General features: G+C 40.4%; 1 protein-coding gene across 1 annotated transcript in view; it reads right to left on the bottom strand.

Moving 5' to 3' along the window:
- Positions 1-771: 771 nt before the first annotated feature.
- RHCG (Rh family C glycoprotein) overlaps positions 772-20,339 on the bottom strand; it is a 25,490-nt gene continuing 5,922 nt past the window's right edge. Inside the window, exons 2-11 of the mRNA XM_044665447.1 lie at positions 13,357-13,543; positions 12,014-12,164; positions 11,475-11,622; positions 10,854-11,020; positions 8,423-8,560; positions 8,111-8,247; positions 7,366-7,490; positions 5,373-5,446; positions 2,753-2,854; positions 772-1,387 (exon numbers count right to left, since the gene is read on the bottom strand). Coding sequence (XP_044521382.1) covers positions 2,786-2,854; positions 5,373-5,446; positions 7,366-7,490; positions 8,111-8,247; positions 8,423-8,560; positions 10,854-11,020; positions 11,475-11,622; positions 12,014-12,164; positions 13,357-13,543 — 1,196 coding nt within the window. The 3' untranslated portion in view covers positions 772-1,387; positions 2,753-2,785. The remainder of the gene's footprint in view (positions 1,388-2,752; positions 2,855-5,372; positions 5,447-7,365; positions 7,491-8,110; positions 8,248-8,422; positions 8,561-10,853; positions 11,021-11,474; positions 11,623-12,013; positions 12,165-13,356; positions 13,544-20,339) is intronic.

Below are 20,339 nucleotides of genomic sequence, written 5' to 3' on the forward strand. Positions count from 1 at the left end.
GGGGACCTGAGTTTGGGGGACAAGAACACAAGAGGGAGGAAGTAGAAAGTTTGTCATTGCATGAAATAATAGATGAATCTCATCGGAAAGGCTGGAGAGAATTGGAAGTAGCCTTCATAAAAAAGGGTATGATGGGAAAAGGACCATGCGAGCTGACTTGATTGCAAATGAATCCCCAAATTCATATGATTCTTCTCCTTCAAAGGAAGGTACCATACTAGAATCTTCCCAGAGCCCATTTCTGTTGATGCTTCTCAGGGACAAGCAAGACCCTTATGCTCCTAAAACTGTAGGCTGAGATTTGAACCAGCCAGGAAAGATCTGGAAGGGAGTATGACTCTGGTCAATACCATACCCTCTCCATTCCCAAAAAAACCAATGATATAACCTTTGCTCTCCAGTTCCTTTCCCTGAACCAAATCAAAGCTCCTCAGCCTCTCTCCTTTGTTGCTGCAATAAGGGATAGAAAGGAATACAATCCTAAGCTATCTATTTCCTCTTTCCCCCACATATCATCCTATGCAGTTTTTAGAGGTCAGGAAAATGTGGGAAAGAGGCTGGGTTGTAGCACCCAGGTCCCTAAAGGAACTCAGACTAGAAGTAAGAAGAGGGAGGACTCATGGGTTTCACTCTAAATCCACGTATTGAAGTAGCCTTCTCTTTTCTGGGCCGGATTTTTTCCCCTTTGTGCCAAGGAGGGCAAGATTCTTGGTTCCTATACCTGGTTCCATCATGTAGCCCTACTCCTGTACAAGCATTCACACTCTACGATGGACATCATGGCGATTTTATTTGCTGAGGCTGGCATCAACAGCAGCACAAGTTGAAGAAGCAGGGCAGCCAGGGGACAGGGGGACAAGTATAAAGCATAAGCTAGCAGGCACAGTGGCATCATTGTCTTCTTGCTTCAGGGAGTAGTTCTCTTGCAGCAGAACCCATCCTCTCTCAAAATCCAGATCACCAGCCTAGAAAACCCTCCTTGTCCAGATAGAAAGTGTCCATTCTCCTCCCTTCCCCTACAAAAGGAAGGCTCCAGGCCCTGGCCTCCCACTCAGATGGGTCCTGTAACCTAAACGGAAGCTCCCTGGTTCTCATCCCTCTGGAACCCAATTTCAGGTCATTACTCCTCCCCCTTCCCTTGACCCTTTTCTGTTTCCTCTTCCTCAGTATTCAGATGTCTCCCAGGCAGTCCCTGCCTTGGAGTTTCTTTAAAGGGGGACAAATCCTGTGTTTGGAGGGAGGAGGTAGAAGGTAGAGAAGTTTGTGGGTGGATAATCCAGAGGGTGAAGGTGTGGAGCAGGTCAGTGCCTCAAATTTGGCTCCCAGAAAAAACACACTCTCAATCCTGAGGCCACTGAGGCTGAGATGGTCCAAAGGAGGCCTGCAGCTGAAAGAGGCCAAGAACACTTTGTCCGTCACATGTCTACTGACCTGCTGGAGCCCAGAGGGATACAGAAGTGAGGAAACCTAAATCTCGGACCCTACTAGCTTTATTCTTCCTCTATAAAGGGAGTTAAGGGGGCAGTTCCTCACCTTTCCCTTTCCCCTCTGATCTTACCTTACTGGCACTCTCAAGCCCTTTTTCTATTAAGCAACAGAGCAATCCTCACCTCTGCCTCAAACCTAGCCACCTTCAAGGCCTACAGATAAATTCCTCAGCCCCAGAACCCTGGTAACACTCAATAACAATGCAGCATGTGTCCCTCTCTTAGTTTGTGTTCCTCACAACAATCTCGTGAGGTAGGCTGGATAGATATTAGTATCCTCCAATTTATGCATGAGAGAAAGTGAAGTGGCCTGTTTAGCATGACATATCTAGAGAGGGATAAAGGTCAAAACAGAACCCTGGTCCCAAACCTCCAAAATCCAGTGCTTTCTCCCTCACATTAATCAGATGCCCAGGGTGTATGAAGCTCATTACCAAATGTATCAACATCACACATCACAAGAGAGTTAAGGATCAGAATATCCCTGCTTCTTTCAAGACAGCACAAATTCCATCTTCAGAAGTCCTCCCACTACAAGTGCCTGTCCTTGAAGACAGCCTTTCATTTACACTGTACACATAGACTATACATACACACATATGCATATATATGCACAGATTTAAAAACACATACATATATACAGATTGATAGGTCAGTAAATTGATAGATCAGTAGATAGATCAGGAGAGAGAGAGAAATAGAGAGACAGACAGACAGACAGACAGACAGATAGATAGATAGATAGATAGACAGATTAGTAGAGAGAGAAACAGAAATAAAAAGCTATAGATAGATACATACATATATACATACATAGATAAATACATAGATAGATACAAAGACTGATACAGTAAATTGACTTGTTGACAAATTGGCTACCTACAGATAGGATTGTAGAAGACTATTCTCCCCTGACAGAAAACCCACATATTTCCTCTTTTTTTCTTTGACTTGCCACCCCAGGGATTCCAAATTCCCAGGGACAATATCTGCTAGCATTTTAAGAAGGGACACGACTGTTCCCCCCAAGAGCTGTTCCACTCTGAGGTTATGGACCTTGGGACCAGAGAAGTTGTGGATGATAGTGCCCAGCCCTAATTGATCCTGTTCTGCTGATGGTCCACTCCAGTCTAGGATCTAGGGTCCATTTTTATTTCTGCTCTTTTGTAGGGTCCAGGATATACTTGTGCTTGCCCTAGCATGGATCTGCTTTCATAGGGCTTCCCCAAACCAGAGAAATTCCACTTCAGGGCACACATTCCCACCTGCTTCTCTTCCACAGGGAGCTGGTCTCAGTGTTATGATGCCACAGGCTTGAGGGTGGTATCCTCATGATGGTAGCTGTTGTTCTTCTCCACTTCAGGCACCTGAATAAAGAGGTCACTAGATCGCCTCAACATACTCTCTCCTAATTCTTTCCTATTGCTCTATGGTGATTGGGATAAAGGGATGTTCCTGATAAAGAGTCAGTCAGGCTAATGAAGGGGGGTGGGTTGGGGGGAAAACTCTCCACCAGAGCCATATGGCATGTCATAGGTGCCATCTTGTGGTCTCTTAGCATATTGCACATGCCCGAACTGACATCTTCCCACCAGATAAATCCATCTCATGCCCAGAATCAAACCGTCCCTGAGCCTAGTGGTCTATGGGGACAAACTTCACTTTTAGAACTTTTGTTAGGTCAAGATTTTATGTCTTATTGCTTTTGGCCATAGGCCATTGAAAGACTCACAGAGCAAAGATGGGTGTAAGGTGATCTTTAAAATAAATTATGAAGGTCAAAACAGAACAAAATTAGAATGAGTTTCTGAGGGTAAGAAGAGGTAACATATTAGAGCTGGTTACATAAAAGGACTCGTGAGACTAATACATTCCCTTCTCATTTTGACTGTAATCTAAAGTAGCTTCAGCTCTGAATTTTTAAGCAGCCAGTACAACTAGAGAGACTAATAGATACATCGGTGTCCATGTTGAAGATTGAATATCCCACCTTTCCTAGAGGTGTTGTAGCTAAGATGACTCCCAAGAGACAGATTCCAGTTACTCAGGGCAGAATTAAAGGTAATGTGGAAGTTCCTTTTTACTGAAAGCCTCCACAGATAACTGTTCAAATTTTTGGTTAGTAAGAAAAAGAACAGAATAGGATAACACATTCATAAGATTGCAGGTTTAGAGCTGAGAGGGTTCTTGGAGGTCATCTGGCCCAACTTCCTTTTATAGATGATGAAACTGAGGTCCAGAGAAATTAAGTGAATCACCCACCCAAGGTAGTCCAGGGAGTAAATGGCAGAGCTTGGATTTAATACCAGGAGTTCATATTCCAAATTCAGTAGTCTTTCCTCTGTGCTATACTTCCAGAGAGGAATTATTCCACAAAAGTAACAATCCTCTGGCAAATCTTACAAATTTGGACTATTTGGGAGGAAATAGTAGAGATTCTGAATAGTAGTATATTTGGAAAATAATGCAAGTCTTACTTACACTGGATACAGAGAACTGAGATAAAAGAGTCCTTTAGGGGATTTGATTTCATGACTCGGTAATAATGACTTATAATTTGCTACTAGCAGCCCCTGGTATTCTCAGGTCTTTCTGTCCCTTGCCATAGTGTGTATCCATTTCCTAATTCCTCATTTAGTTCTACTGCTCAGACTTGTAGACCAAGACACACTGCATGTCCTGACTAATTCCTATCCAATCAAAAAGCCTCGGTCCCTCACTCAGACACCTTTTGGTACCATGATTGACTTAACTCACTCCCTGTCTGTCGATTTTTCATCTATTTCTGATCTACACCAGAGTTTTGTATTGATCTCCTGGACACTTAATTTCTCGAGTCTCTTCCCAATGACTGTTAGCTGCAAAGCCCTTAGTTTTTGACTGGACCACCTGAACTACTCATTTCTTAGCTTGCCTGTTAGTGTTCAATAGTAGGGCAAGGTTTAATAATTTTTGCCCCATTGATTGATTACTGTACATGGTATACCAGGTATATAGATGAGTATTTAGTTAATATAGGATAATAGATATATATATATATATACATATAGTAATATGTAAATATATGTTTAGCTAATACAGCAGTATATATACATGTGATTACACATAGTAATATAATGAATATACAGATATATTAGCTCATCTGAATTCACAATCAGGGTCTAGAATACGGGAACTTGGGGGAATGTTAAGTACGTCTTTCCCTACTCACAACCAACAGGTAGGTCCTTCCCCTCCCCCCCCAAGGGTTTCCCTGATCATGCCTCTGTGGGGATGACAGAAGATGGTTGGGTTGAATATGTACTTATGATTACAATAATAGTTATGGTTATTCTAGGTTATAGAGGGGTTGTTATCTTCCTGAGTGGATTGGTAAAATTACAGATCTTAAAGTATTATGCCAAGGAGAAACCTAATAAAAGTTTTTTTATCCAGTGAAATCAATTTACTTAGGAGAACCTTTTTGAAAATAGGTAAAAGCAAGAACTCCTAACTTAATATCTATGGTTAATTTGAAATCACCTAATTTCACATTCCAAATGTACAAAACCTGAAATAATTAGATTTTATTCCATATTTTCCCTATAATTCTTCCCTGAGTTTCTGGAGCCACACCAGACAGACATCTCTTGGGAGTCAGTTTAATTAGCACCCATTTTGTGTTACCCTGGGTATATTAAGAATCCTAGAAATGTACTTTCCTTTCCCCCTAAAATCCACAGAGCAAAAGAATCTATTCCCACTATTTCTAGCAACTAAGGAGAATGTCACCTGGTGACCAAGTTTCTGTCCACCATCCTGGCCGCCGTCAGTAATTTCCCAGCTTTATGAAATGAAAGCAGCAGCATGGCTGGATTTAGACATTACTTGTCTTTTGGCACTCACCTCCCAATAGACCTCATCCTCAAAGCAGTTTTCATCTGCAGCTTGTCCCCAAAGTGGAAATTTCAAAATGACACCTTAAAATAAAACCCCCCAAGGCAGGATCAAATGAGGAAAATAGATAAGTCTCCCTTCTCAATTTCCCACTCCCTCTTTGGGAATCTCCTTATTCCACGGCTCCCACCCAGCCTATCCTGCTGAGAGCCAGTCTAGGCTAGTATATGGGGAGCAAGGGAATAGCCATGTTTTCACAACTTTCTACAATCTGCATACACACACACACACACACACACACACACACACACGCATACACACCCCTTTTCCAGCCTGATCTCCCACTCTTTCCCTCTATATGAGCTATAATCCAGTGGCTCCATATGTGTAATACTCTGGTGAAATTTGACCTACTTACTATTTCTCACACATTTTTAAGGCATCCTGCCTCCATGTTCTTGTTCATCCCCTGTGTGGGGATCCCATCTCCACCTTCTGACTTCTCATCTCCCACCTATTTTAATCCAACCTGATTTACTCTACTAAAATGCTACTTCCTCTATGATGGGCTATCCTCCCCAATCCTCTGAAATCAGTTGTGATTCCCACCCTCTTCTACCCAACAAACAAAATTTGTATAGCAATTGGTCTATGCCTTCTTAGGCAATGATAATGTGTTACTTAATATTGTAGTCATTATTTTGGGGAAGAGTATTTTGGGCATGAGGATGGGGATCGGGCATGGTCCTATGATTTCATTGATATAAGGAACTCCCAGATGAGGAAACTCCTTATACAAGTACAGGTCAGAATTTTTTGCTTAGAGCACTAAGTTAAGTGGCTTTATAGGGTCACACTGCAGCCATCATGTCAGAAGCACAATTTGAACCCAGGTCTTCTTGGCTCTGAGGCCAACTTTCTAACCACAGGGCCTTTCTCTGACTCTTTTGTATGCTCTTTACCCCTTCCTAGATTTTAATCTCCAGGAAGGCAAATATCTTGATGTATTTAATCTTTGTATGAGCCCTAGCTTCTAGCACAGCACCCTATACATAGTATATGCTTAATAGATGTTTGTGGAAATTGAAATAGATGATTTGAAAAAAAGGAGTTTATTCCCTTAAAAGGCATCTTTAATATTGGTCTTGCCCTGTCTGGTTCTTGGGTATAGTGAAATTTTTTTCCTTAACTCTAGTAGGAAAGTTCACTAGATTTGGAGTTGGTTGACTTAGATCTCAGAATTGACTCTTAATCCTAATAAGTTGTGTGACTTCCAATAAATCTCTGAACATCAGTTTTCCTTCTCTTTAAAATAAGAAAACTGTATTAGAGGAGTAAGCATATACCTCCTAGTAATCACATTCTGTCAACTAGTAGAGAGGAATTAATTTCTCATCTTCCAGAGACAAAGAAGGTGGGAAGCTGTTGTCATTGTAATACCAAAATGTGCCACAGAGTGGCAACAGCAAGATACAGAATGGGAAAATGAGGCCCAGTTCCCCCAAAAGAGGAAAGCAAAATAATTGATAATTATATATCATTTTAGGGTTTGCAAAGCCTTTAGCATATATTCTGTCAACTTGAGTGTCCCAACAAAACCTGTGAAAAAAACCTGTGACACCGGGTGCCACGAGAATTATATTTATTACCTGGCATATATTAGGTATTTAATAAACACTTGCTGATTACTCTCCATTTTGCAGAAGAAAATCAGGCTCATAGAGCAATTTGCCATTATTCCAAAGCTAGAATTTGAAGCAAAAATTTAACCCAATTCTTCCTCATTCCAAGTCTAACACCCTCTCTACTACATATTGCTTTCACTCTATCAGAGAAGTAAAGAAAGGCTTTTATATTCATTCACAGTCCCTATATTAACCCACTCTTCTCTTAAGCAACATCCTATAGTTCCCATTTCATCCCAAATGCAATTTAAACCCACTCCATATGTTCCCATAAGTACTTAAGCCTTCCCTTCCCTTTTGAACCCCCTATAACTCACCTACAATGGCACCTCCCACAAAGGCCATGGCCAGAGACACAAAGATGCCTGCTGCCTGGTACTGGCCCTGCTTTTGAGGGGTCCAACTACTTTTGGAGCCTTCAAAGTCAAAGGCTTTGATGAGCCTAGAGAGAAAAAGGGAGATAGCCCACCACCATCAAGTAAGCTATGGATGGGAATTGAACCTCTGAGATCCTGTGCAGAGTAGGGACTTGATAAATGTTTGGTGTTGATGGTGACCTGCTTCCTTGGTGGCTAATGCCCCTAGATTTGAAATGGTCAAAAAGACCATAGATTCTCATTGCTTGGAATTCAGTTTCTTAAACTATAAAATGAGAAAGGATTGAAAGAGGTGATCTCTAAGTTCCTTCTAGTTCTAACATTCTAGAGTTCTACATTAGGATTACCAGAGATTCTAACAGGGAGGGGTCAGGGGTAGAAATCTAGTAGAATATAAGATTCTTAGAATAGGGATTGTTTCATTTTTTTTTGCCTTTGGATTTCTACCCGACAGTGCCTTGTCCATAGTAGTTTAATAAATGTTTAAAAAATTGTTTGAAATAATAGGGGAATAGTTAGAAAGAAAAGAAGGGGGGCCCCTAAGAAACACTGAGGAGTAAGTCTGTGGGAGGGTGGGATTAGATGGGAATGAGATAATGTAGAAGCAAAAGTCAAGGAGGACCCCAATCAACCCTGCCCCATCCCATCATCCTCCCAGACCATTTCCTTCATCCATCCACCTCACCCTTCTTGTCCATAAACAGATATACGTGCTTCATTGGCAGTGACAGCTCCTACAATGCCCCCAATGATGCCTGGCATGCCATGAAGATTGTTGATGCCACAGGTGTCTTGGATGCGCAGCCGGGATTCCAGGAATGGCTAAGGAGAGAAAAGTGTTGGCCATGTGTTTGGAAATAGAGAGATCACCAAGGCCCACAATTGAGGAGTCCAGAAATATCTTGTCCCCAGCTAGAAGTAATTCTGCCTTCCCACTTCATCCCTTATATGTCTTCCTTTACCTCTCTCCTCTCTACCACCATTAGGCAGCCCTTACTGTTAAGTAGACAAAGCCCACAGTGGATATGATGCCGCAGATAAAACCAACAATAAGAGAACCATAGGGCATGAGCATCATCTCAGCTGCTGTCCCCACAGCCACACCACCGGCAAGTGTTGCATTCTGGATGTGAACCTGTTGAGGAAGGGGAATATGATCATTGCTACAGTCAAGAAATCCCATCCCTGGATTGAGCGGAACTAACCCTGACAACCTGAGGGTGTCCATTTAAAAGGACCAGAACACACATTCAGTCGAGAAAGCCAAGGAAAGGTGGCTACGGATTCACGGTCAGATTATTTTATTTTGCATGTACATATATAACCATTCCAATGTTGTCTATCTGCTCTGCCTGCAGATATGCCAATCCTTTATACATGCCCACATCAGTGTGTCTGTTTATTATGGTAAATTCTAGAGGACTAGCTTGTTTCAATATAGTTTTCTTTTCAAAAAGGTTAACAGGAATGAATGTATAGATAGGTGGAGTTAGTGGCCATCTGTGAAGTGTGAACTGAAGGAGTCTGCCCCAAGGTTGCAGTCTCCACCCAGCCTGCCCGAGTTCTGCCCTCACCTTCTTTTTGAACTGGAATTTCAGCATTAGCATCACTAATGGAGTTAACCAATATTTCTCAGACTAGTTTGGCCATGGAAAGGGGTGGTAAATGTTTATTGATCACCCCCCCTCTCTGGGAGGAAAATTCTGCATCCGAGACATTTTTAGGTTTACCCTACATTTTCTCCATCATGTTCTTAAGTCTGGGCAATCAACAAAAACAATAAACCAAGCTAGCATTTACCAGTTTCTGAGGTGCAAATACTCCATTGAAAATTAACACTTGGTAAGAGCTGGGTCCAACATAGCCCTGCCCATGGAACACTTTAGAGTATGAAGTACATTGATATGGTCCACAAATATTGGTCTAGGAGCATCTGCTAGATATACTATGCTCAATTCTGGTCACTATTATTTTAGAAAAGACCTGTATCTCGTGACTTATAGTTCAGTTCTCTTTCCACCATATCACTGTGCCTCAGTTTAACTGGACAGTTCAAAGGATAGTGACAGACCTCAGTGAGCACCAATCAAAGAAACTGTGCAGGCTTAGTTTGGAGAAGAGAAACAGAGGGGAAGGATAGCCACCATGAAATACTTAAAGGGCTATCAGATGAAAGAAAAAGCAAACTTGTTTTCTGGACCCAAAGGGCAGAATAAGGAACAATGGGATCACAGCTTTAGAGGCAAATTTAGGTTTGATGTAAGAAAACAACAGCTCTCCAGAAATGGAATAGACTGCTTTACATTCCCTGTTTTGAGAAATCTTTAAACAGAGTCTAGATGACCACTTCTTAGGTATGTTGTAGGTAGGATTTTTATTCAGGAATGTATTGGATTAAATGGACTCTAATGGATTGAGTAAAATGGATTTTCAACGTAGCTGAGAAATAGCCCCAAAATAGTTTGTCAGGGAAAATTTTGGAGGAAAATAGAGAAAATCCAGCCTATCTTATAACATCACATTTAAAATCATTTAATTTTATATTATACATTTGTTATGTATTTTATGTAGAATTAATATTTAATATTTCAGAGGGGAAAATGTCGATGCTATCAAAATTTCTTAGTGGAACCCTTATTCACATACCAGTTGGGTCCACGAAACATAATTTAAGAAAAGCAGAAGCTTTTGTCTCTAGAAGGTTCATGTTAAACTGTCCAAATGCACAGCTGCTACCTAGGAGTAGACGTCTCATAAGAGTCTCCTTTACTATGCTATCAGAGAAAGATGCCATTCTAGCTGTTGTCTTGGACCGCATAGGGAGCAAGAGTCTGGCCTGAAGAGGATTACATACAACATGGGAAATAAGAAAGTAATGGGTGACCCAGAGGGCAGTATGATGTTCCAGAGACACATTTCACAATTATGTTTAGACATAGCCTTAGTATCTATCTTCCCCCCCCCCCACCTTTCTCCATATCATTTGGAATTAGGGGTTCAAGCTCACACTTTATATTAGTAGCTATCCTCACTCTGATTACCTCTCCATTTTCTACTCAAGCCCACAATCTAAGATAGTCACTTAATTTTGATTTTGAATGAAAAAAAAGTTTTTTTAAACCCACCATCTACTGACTGCCTACTATGTGTAAGGATCCTTTGGCTAGGTATACAAAAGTGAGTAAGTAATTGTCCCCACCCTCAAGGGAATTAGTCTTGTCCATGTTAGGAATAAGATAAATATAATGTTAGCAGCTTTCATTCAGACTGAAAACAATGGTTAAAAATGGGATCTCTTAGGGAGAAGTTGCTTGAGTTGCAACTATCAAACTTTGGGTTGTATCATCCCAACCCTCCAAATATCAGAGAAGTATATAGTTGTGTGCCCTGGACACCAGCACCCTCCCTACATCTTACCTCCCACTCACCATGTCAAGCTTGCCCTTCCGTTGTAGGGCACTGGAGAGAGCCACACTGGTGAGCACACAGGCAGCCAGGGAGCAGTAAGTATTGATGGCTGCCCGGTGCTGGGCATCTCCATGGTTGGAGACAGCTGAGTTAAAGCTAGGCCAGTACATCCACAAGAACAGGGTACCTGGTACAAAGGAAGTTAGGCAGGTGCTAAAATTGTTGATGCTACAAAGAACAATTTTAATAAAATGGGGGAAAAAATCACAGGCTAACAATCCCTCTCTACCAGTCTAAATCCTGAACCTCTATCTACTACAGTTTCTACCAATGGGATACATTGGAGAAAACATGGGATGAAACTCCATAGGTAAATGGGCTGAGGGGCAGAGGCTTTGAGATTCAGAGAGAGGATGAATAATCCCAGAATCCCTCTATCCTCGCTTCACCACCATGGACATCTCTGGGATCCCTTGACCTGAAGGTTCACTTCTGAGAGATACAGTTCCCCAATTTCAGGTTGGAGGAGTGGGTACTGCTAGCTGCTGAACTTGCCACCAGATTGCCAGGTAAACAGAGATTTCAAAGGTCAAATAAAGCCCACCCCTGGTTCCTGCCTATGTCAGGGCTGAATCACTCACCAATCATAGCAAAGAGGTCTGAGTGGTATACAGAGCTCTGCCTCTCCTTGCTCTGCTCCAGGTTGGGTCGATAGAGGATCCAGGTCACTGTAAGTCCAAAGTAGGCCCCAAATGTGTGGATAGTCATAGAGCCACCAGCATCCTTTACCTTGGGCATGAAAATGGACAATCAATACTTGCCTGCCTAGCTCACTTCTCCTCCCAAGGGGTAGAGTTTAAGAGACCTCAGGAAGGAGGTCAGTGTTAATCAAATCTCAAAATGCTTAACTGATATGAAATACAGACTTGGGACCATCAAGTTTCCTTGCTTCTTAGGCTCTTTTCTCTCTTCTCTATAGCCGTCCCCCTGTTATTTTGTCCATTCACAATCTGATTTATTCTGAAGTTGAGCTCTGAGGAGGTTGCCAGAGAAGGGAAAGGGAACAAGTCTCTTGGATTGAAAGCCCAAGGACTAATTAGATTTCTGCTTCTGTCAGGATCATGCTAGTCTACTTTAGCTTATCTAATTTACAATTACACCAAGGTCATAGTAGCCTTACCTGGAGAAGGCTGAGGAGGATGTACTCATTCACTGAAAAGAGGGTCACTTGGAACAGGGTCATGATGAGCAGCTGGATAGGGCTAACCTTGCCAAGGATAGCTCCAAAGGCCACACAAACAGAGCCTACACAGAAGTCAGCATTGATGAGGCTGTAAGGAAACAGTTTCAGAGGAATTCGTGAGTCACATTGGGTCCTCAGAGAGCATGGAATCCCTGAAGTCAGAAAGAGTCTGGGCACCCTTGATGGATAAGATGAATTTCTCAAGTCCAAACTCCTTAGCTCAACATTCAAGACCCTCTGTGATATGGCTGACAATCTAACCTTGTCCAGCCTCTCTACCTACCCTTCTTCTATATGGACCTTACATTCCAGCCAAAGAAGACTAGCTCCTGACTTCAAGCTCTCAAGGAGACCCTGGTTCAAAGCTTGCCTCTGACACTCACTAGCTATGTGGACCAAGGACAAGTCGTTCTTAGCCTCAGTTTCCTCATCTATAAGTGAGAGGGCTTGACTAGATGACTTTCAATGAACTTTCCTGCTCTAACCTATAATCTGCCATACCTTTCCTCATGCCCTTTGCTATACTGAAAATGTCTTTCCATCACTCTCTTTATTAATCCTTTCACGTCAAGGGCCTGATCTACTGAAACTTCTTTCTTCCTTGACTTCCCCAATCAGATGTGACTGCTCCCTCTCTTGAGTTCCCATCAGAACTGATTTCACCTCTTATGAGATTTGTATATTTTAAGGGATTTTTTAATGGGATTTATTTATAAGGTATTTTGCCTTATACCATAGCTATTGGTGTGGGCATTTCAGCTCTTCTACTTAAACTATAATTTCTTTAAGTACAGAGACTAAGCCTGATTCAGCCTTATATTCCACACAAGAACCTGAACATAGTAGGTACTCATTAAATGTGACCTCAAGATAAAGGCAAAGAGGGGATACAGCTAAAGACTAAGATCTTATATTTAGGTATATTTTGCTTGAATTTATTTGGGTTCATGTTTTTTCCTCTTGTAGAATGTAAACTCTGAGAGCAAGTACCAGTTTTTTGGGGGGGGGTTGTTTTTTTTGCTAGGGCAACCTCAAGAACTAGTACAATGCCTGGAGCAGAGTAGGTCCTTAATAAATGCTTGATGAATGAATGACAAATGGGATTATAAGATGAGGGAGTGGTATATGATGATTGCTAAGATCCTCCCCAGTTCTTTTACTCTAGTTTCAGATTTTATGTTTGTAAAATGTGATGGGAAGATGTTCAAGAGGGTTGGTTCATTCCCCCCAAACTTCTCCAGAACCCATGCCTTCCATCCCAGTCACCCAGTCCCTCTTACTTCTCCACACCAATGAGGATATAGCCATTATGGAAGGAGTGGAACCAGCCTTGCATCAGCAGTGCCCACTGGATTCCAAAAGCCGCAAGAAGGAAATTGAAACCAACAGAGCCAAAACCATAGCGCTGCAGGAAGGTCATGAGGAAGCCAAAACCCACAAAGATCATAACATGGACGTCCTGGAAGCCTGAAGGAGGAAAAGTCAGGAACCTTTATTATAAAGGAAATATACCTAGAAAGTGTTTTTGGTTTCTCTATGCCATTAGCCCTTTATTATAAATGAATGGACCTCCTGAATTGCCTTTGAGGCTTGGCCCATATTCATGATTTACCATCTTGTCTACTACTAGAATCTTTACCTTGGGCAATGTGTTTCCCTAGAGCAAACTAAATAAGCCAAAGAAGCAAGATATAGTTTTGAAAATGAAGATGAAGGAATCATAGGTTTAGAAATCAAGAGTTAATTGTTCTATAAGAAATGAGGACGGTGGTTTCAGAAAAAACAAGGAAGACATGAACTCATGCAAAGTAAAATGAGCAGAACCAGGAGAACATTGTACCCAAGGACACACAGTACAGCAATATTGTAAAGATGATTGACTACAAAAATGGGGCTACTCTGATCAAGATAATGATCCAAGACCCATGATGAAAAATGCTGCCCCTTTCCAGAAAGGGAACTGATGAACTCTGAATGAAGATTGAAGCTTGTTTTTTAAATTTCTTTATTTTTCTTGGGGTTCTTTACCTATGTTATGTTTTGCATCACTTTATATGCGTAATTGATATAAAATTACTTGCCCTCTCAAGGTGGAGGTGAGAGGGAGGGAGAGAATTTGAAATTCAAAAAAATTTTTTAATGAATTGTTAATAGTCTCAGACACTTCCTAGCTATGTGACCCTGGGCAAGTCACTTAACCCACTTGGCTTGCCTCTTCTCCCTTAGAACTGATACTTAGTATTGATTCTAAAATAGACAATAAGGGCTTTTTAAAAAATGAAATAAACAACAATATATTTTTAAAAATAAGAAGAAATCAAAGGGTTAATCCTTTAGTAAAAATGATCCCAGTCTTGGATCCTGGCTTTTTCTCTCTACAAGAGTAAGGAATATTGGAGATCCAAGTTCTGGAGCAAGAGGAGAAGGGATTCGATGGCTACACCAAGTTGCAGGAGTGAGATCTCAAAGTAAAGCATCCAATCTCTTAGAGTCTTGGATGTTTGTTTTCTTCTTCATCAGCTTCAGGAACCTCCCCTTCCCCAAAACATCTCATTACCTCCCCAAGGTAGGATAAATAGAGCTGAGTATGGGGTAAAGCCTGAATAGAGATGTTCTCTATCCTCTACAAGTGTCTGCCTTTCATTTCCTCCATTGTTGTATTCGGTTGTTCATCCCATTCTCTGTGACCCCATGGACAAGAGCACAGGAGGCCCTTCTATCTTTCACTATCTCCCTGAGTCTATCCATGCTCATGTTCATTGCTTTCATGATAGTACCTATCTGTCTCATCCTCTGCTATGCCCTTCTCCTTTTACCTTCAATTTTCCCCAACGTCAGGGACTTTTCCTGTCTTTTCATTAAATGATTAAAGTATTTAAGTTTCAGTGTCAGTATTTGTCCTTTCAATTTCTAAATTAATTCCTTTAATTTTTGACTGATTTGATCTTGTGGTCCGAAGGACTCTCAAAAGTCTTCTCCATGAATGCTACCCATATCTAGAGAAAGAACTATGGGAATAGAAATCCAGAAGAAAACATATGATTTATCACTTGTTTATAAGGGTATATATTTTGGGGTTTGGGTTTTAAAAGATTATTACAAAAATGAGTAATATGTGTGAGAGAAAAAGACCCCTACCCCTTTATGTGAAGATTAGAGTTTAATGTTTTCAGGAGTCCTGAAATAATTATAATTGTAATTCTAAGATAGCATAATTCATGAACTTAGCAGGCTTTTGCCAATATTCTGGTATAAGTATTAAGGTTTGGGATTAAGGAAACAACTGCCTTTGCAAGTCCTTAGTGCCAGCCCCACCCTTCAATGTTGCTATCAGGCCTGACCTTTAGTTCAGAACCTGGTACCACTCATCACCACCCACTCTTAGCCCAGGCATCACTGCTTCCCCCTTTCCATCAAGTGATTCTTAAGTAATGGTCAAGAAAGGGTCAGAAGCACCAAATAAGGATGCTTACTAGTTGACCCAACCAATGAATATTGTTTCTGGGTGTTTCTATTCTTTGATGGGTATGACTATTTGTATATTTTTGTACTAGTATAAAAGTTGTCTAATTCTTTGGGGTATAAAGGAAGATCTCTCACAGTTCTCGGAGTTCTCTGGTCATGATCAAGGGTCCAGTTTTATTGTGGGATCAGCCCTCTCATAATAAATCTCTTTCTTTATGGCTTGGATATTTTGCTTATCATTTACATGCCGGTAGTTAGAAAAAAATGACCCAACATATGGAAATAGGTTTTGAGTGATAATATATGTATAACCCAGTGAAATTGCTTGTCAACTTTGGGAGGGAAGAGGGGAGAGAGACAACAAGAATCAAGTAACCATGGAAAAAATTTTTTAATTAAATTAAATTTTAAAAAAAGTTTTCTCCAGCACCAATATTTAAAAATATTGATTCTGGGGGCAGTTGGGTAGCTCAGTGGATTGAGAGTCTGGCCTAAAGATGGGAGGTTCTAGGCTCAAATCTGGCCTCAGACATTTCCCAGCTGTGTGACCCTGGGCAAGTCACTTTGACTCCAAGATGGAAGGTAAGGGTTTAAAATAAAATAAAATAAAATGAAAGTATTGATTCTATAGCACTCAGCTTTCCTCACAGTCTAATTCTCATAGCTATACATTACTATTTGAAAAACCAAAGTTTGACTATATGGACTTTTGTCTTTGCTTTTTAATGTTAAGCTTCAAGACTGCTTTTACACTCTCCTCTTTCACCTCTTCAACAGGTTTGTTAAGTCTCCTCTATTTTCCACCATCAGTGTTATTATATGCAAATCTGAGACTGTGAGTTATCCAGGCTTTTGATTCATCCAATCTAGTATTTCACATGATGGATTCTGCATATAAATAAGACAGACAAGGTGATACTGTGTATATTGATACAACCTTGTTGAATTCCCTTCCCAATCTTAAACCAATCAGTTGTTCCATGTTCATGTCTAATTGTTGTTTCTTGACTGACTCACATACAGGTTCCTCAGGAGACAAGTAAAACGATCTGGTACTCTCGTCTCTTTGAAGACTTGCCCCATTTTATTGTGATCCACATAGTCAAAGGCTTTAGTGTAGTCAATGAAGCAGAAATAAATGTTTTTCTGGAACTTTTTTGCTTTCTCCAAAATCCAGCAAATGTTGGCAATTTGGTTTCTAGTTCCTCTGCCTCTTTAAAAACCAGGCTGCACTTCTGGTAATTCTTGATTCACAAATGACTTGAAGCCTTGTTTGCAGAATCTTAAGCATAATCTGCTGGGTTATGAAGTGTGTATAATTATTCAGTAATCAATGTTCTTTGGCATTGCCCTTCTTTAAAATTGGACCATAAATTGATTTTTTTCCAATCCAGTGTCCACTGATTATTTTTTCCAGATTTGCTAGGTTATGGAAGCTTATGCAGCATTTAGACAATATCATCTTTTAGGATTTTGTTTTATTTTTTTTTTAACCCTTACCTTCCATCTTGAAGTCAATATTGTGTATTGGTTCCAAGGTAGAAGAGCCATGAGGGCTAGGCAATGGGGGTCAAGTGACTTGCCCAGGTGGGAAGTGTTTGAGGACAGAGTTGAACCCAGGACCTCCTGTCTCTAGGCCTGGCTCTCAATCCACTGAGCTACCCAGCTGCCCCCTATCTTTTAGGATTTTAAATAGCTCAAAATGCCTTATTGTTAGCACTGCTCCCTAAGTTCCACTTGACTTCATTCTCCAGGATATATGTTTCTAGGTCAATTAACATACCCTTGTGGCTATCGGTGATGTTAGGAACTTTTCTTGTATAGTTTGTTTTTTAACCTTTGCTTTCTTTTAGTAACAACTCTAAGACAGAAGGGTAAAGGCTATGCAAATGGGGTTCAGTGACCTGTCCAGTGACCAACTACAAAGTATCTAAGGTCAAATTTGAACCCAGGTCCTCCTGATTCCAGGCCTGGGGCTTGATCCAGGCACCTAGCTGCCCCCTCTATAGTTCTTTTGGTGTCTTTTTGCCACCTCTTCTTAAACTCTTCTACTTCTGTTAATTACCTCCATTAACTATACTATATGAAAGTTCCTTTGTTTCTAGGGCATTTTTTTTAACCTTTACCTTCTGTCCTAGAATCAATATTGTGTATTGGTTCTAAGGCAGAAGACCAGTAAAGGTAAGGCAATGGGGGTTAAGTGACCGGTTGAGTCACACATCTAGGAAGTATCTGAGGCAAGATTTGAACCCAGAACTTCCTATCTCCAAGCCTTACTCTATCCACCGAGGCACCTACCTGCTCCTGGAAGGTGTTTGGAGAAGGATGCAATTAAACTACTCAGCTTTTCTGCTTTCTCATGATCCAGTGATATTTAGGATGAAAAAGAAGGATCCTAGGGCTCCAATTCTACAACAACTCTTCCTCAAGCCAACTACTTAAGTATTAACTGGGCATTGTGGTATTATGTAGGACTTGAGAGTCAAGAGAGACCTGGGTTCAAATCCTGCCTCTAATATTTACTATTATTTCTCTGTATTGTTATTCATATTTTTATATATCTCTTATCTCCCCAACTAGATCATAAGTTTCCTGAGGGCATAGCTTGTGTCTTAGACATCTCAGTATCACTCATTTTTTTAAAACCCTTACAATTCTGTGTATTGGCTCCAAGGCAGAAGAGTGGTAAGGGTAGGCAATGAGGGCCAAGTGACTTGCCCAGGGTCACACAGCTGGGAAGTGTCTGAGGCCAGATTTGAACCTAGGACCTCCTGTCTCTAGGCTTGGCTCTCAATCCACTGAGCTACCCAGTTGCCCCCAGTATCACTCATTTTTAGAACAGAGTGGGCACTAATTAAATATTTGTTCATACTGATGAAGGTTATAGTTGCTTTTATACTAGCCAGGTTTGAGGAAATTCTCTAGCTTTTGACCTATGGCTAGTTTTCTAAAACAAACAAAAAGCTTTTGCCTGCCTCTATGGCTTTGCTATTAAATCAACAAATAAAATTTGTAAAAATCTGAGCCTTCTAGGTGAAGGTCCATCCTGATGTCCTTACCTGTGTGATTCATTCTGAGTTGGCACTCTTAGGGCCACAGGAGCAGATGCCAGGCAGTTTGCCAGAGGCAAATTTCCAGCAGTGGTTTTGGCTTCTCTCTCTGGCCCTTTCCTCTCAATTCAATTTAAAAAGCTTTTACTTAATGCCTATTATTTACTAGTAGAGGCAGCATGATTTAGAAAGGAAAGTGTCAGATTTGAATCTGAGGAACTGGGTTCAAATTGTGGATCTTCTCTTCCTATTTCCTGTCTGAGCTCAGTTTCTCTGAACAGTAGTTTCTTTAACTATAAAATGAGGGTGTTAGACCACCTCTAAATTCTATTTTCTAATGCAATGTGGATGGTACAACTAATTTATTACGTAGATATAAACTCAAGATGTAAAGATAACCAACATTCATAGAAAATCCAAAAACTTCATTATATATATATATATTCTTAGCTGAACTTTTTTGAGGTAGTGGTAGAGAGGAAAGAATCCTGGACTTCGAGTCAACCAAGACCCAAATTCAAATCCCACTATAATATATGAAAGTTCCTGTGTTTCTAGAACATGCTCTTTTTTTTTTATTATTAACCTTTACCTTCTGTTTAGAATCATTAGTTAACTTTGTGACTATAGGAAAGCCATAAGATTTCTGATTCAATTTCCTAATTTATCTAAAAAAAAGTGGGAGGGAGGCTAATAGTAGCTGGAGGGCTCTACCTCATAGGGTTTTTATGAGAATCAAATTAGCATTAGTTATGCACTTTGAAAGTTTTAGAATATTATATAGGATGTCAGTGCAATTTTAGGCTTTTTAAAATAGCTTAAGCTATTAAGACATTTTTGTTATTGACAATTTGATGCTTTTAATTTTACTTTTAGATAACATAAAATATAATATTTTATTTTCTTGAATAAATTTGATCATAAGTTTTTTATTAAAGCTTTTTAAGCTATTAAAATAGCCTTGAACTATACTAAGACTTTTGGTACACCTTATATAAATACTTATTACCAGTTATTATGATGATCACTTATTATTATTGTTATATAAATACTTATTTTCAGTTATTATAATGATAATGATCATTACTCAGCATTTCAGTAGGTGAATGCCAGATCGGAGATGGGGTGGGGAGTGTGACTAAAGAAAGGCAAGAGGCAGGAGTTTATGACTTCGCTGGGAAAATAAGAGATGTACAATCAACAAGTGCATAATAGTGTGAAGTATATGGGTTATAGGAATATATTGGATATATGAATAATATGAAATGGATGTGACCTAAAGTGATTGGAGAAGGCTTTGAGGAAGAAGAGAAGTTTGAGCTAAGTTTTAAAGGATGAATAGAACTTAAATGAGTAGAGAAAAGTGGGATGGTATTCTGGCAGAGGGAAACTAAGTAAAAGTAGTTAAGGCAATGAACAAGGTACATCTGCCTAGAAGTGATGTTTATGTAGGGAAGTGGTTGGGAATAGATTGGGGTAGTAAGCCAGAACCAGATGAAAAGAAATGCAGAAGACAGGCAGAAGAGAGATCAAGCTTTATCCTAGGAGCAAAGGTGGAGCTGATGAAAGTTTATAAAGAAGGAGCAGCAAGACGAGAATGGTGTTTTTTTAAGGTGATTAATCTGGAGGGGAGATGCTTGAGGCAGGGAGATCTCTCGGTCTCAAGCTTTCTCTCTGTCTGTGTCTTTCTCTATCCATTCTTCTCTCTCTCTCTCTCTCTCTCTCTCTCTCTCTCTCTCTCTCTCTCT

This window comes from Gracilinanus agilis, chromosome 2, assembly GCF_016433145.1.
Source record: "Gracilinanus agilis isolate LMUSP501 chromosome 2, AgileGrace, whole genome shotgun sequence".
NCBI classification, from domain to species: domain Eukaryota; kingdom Metazoa; phylum Chordata; class Mammalia; order Didelphimorphia; family Didelphidae; genus Gracilinanus; species Gracilinanus agilis.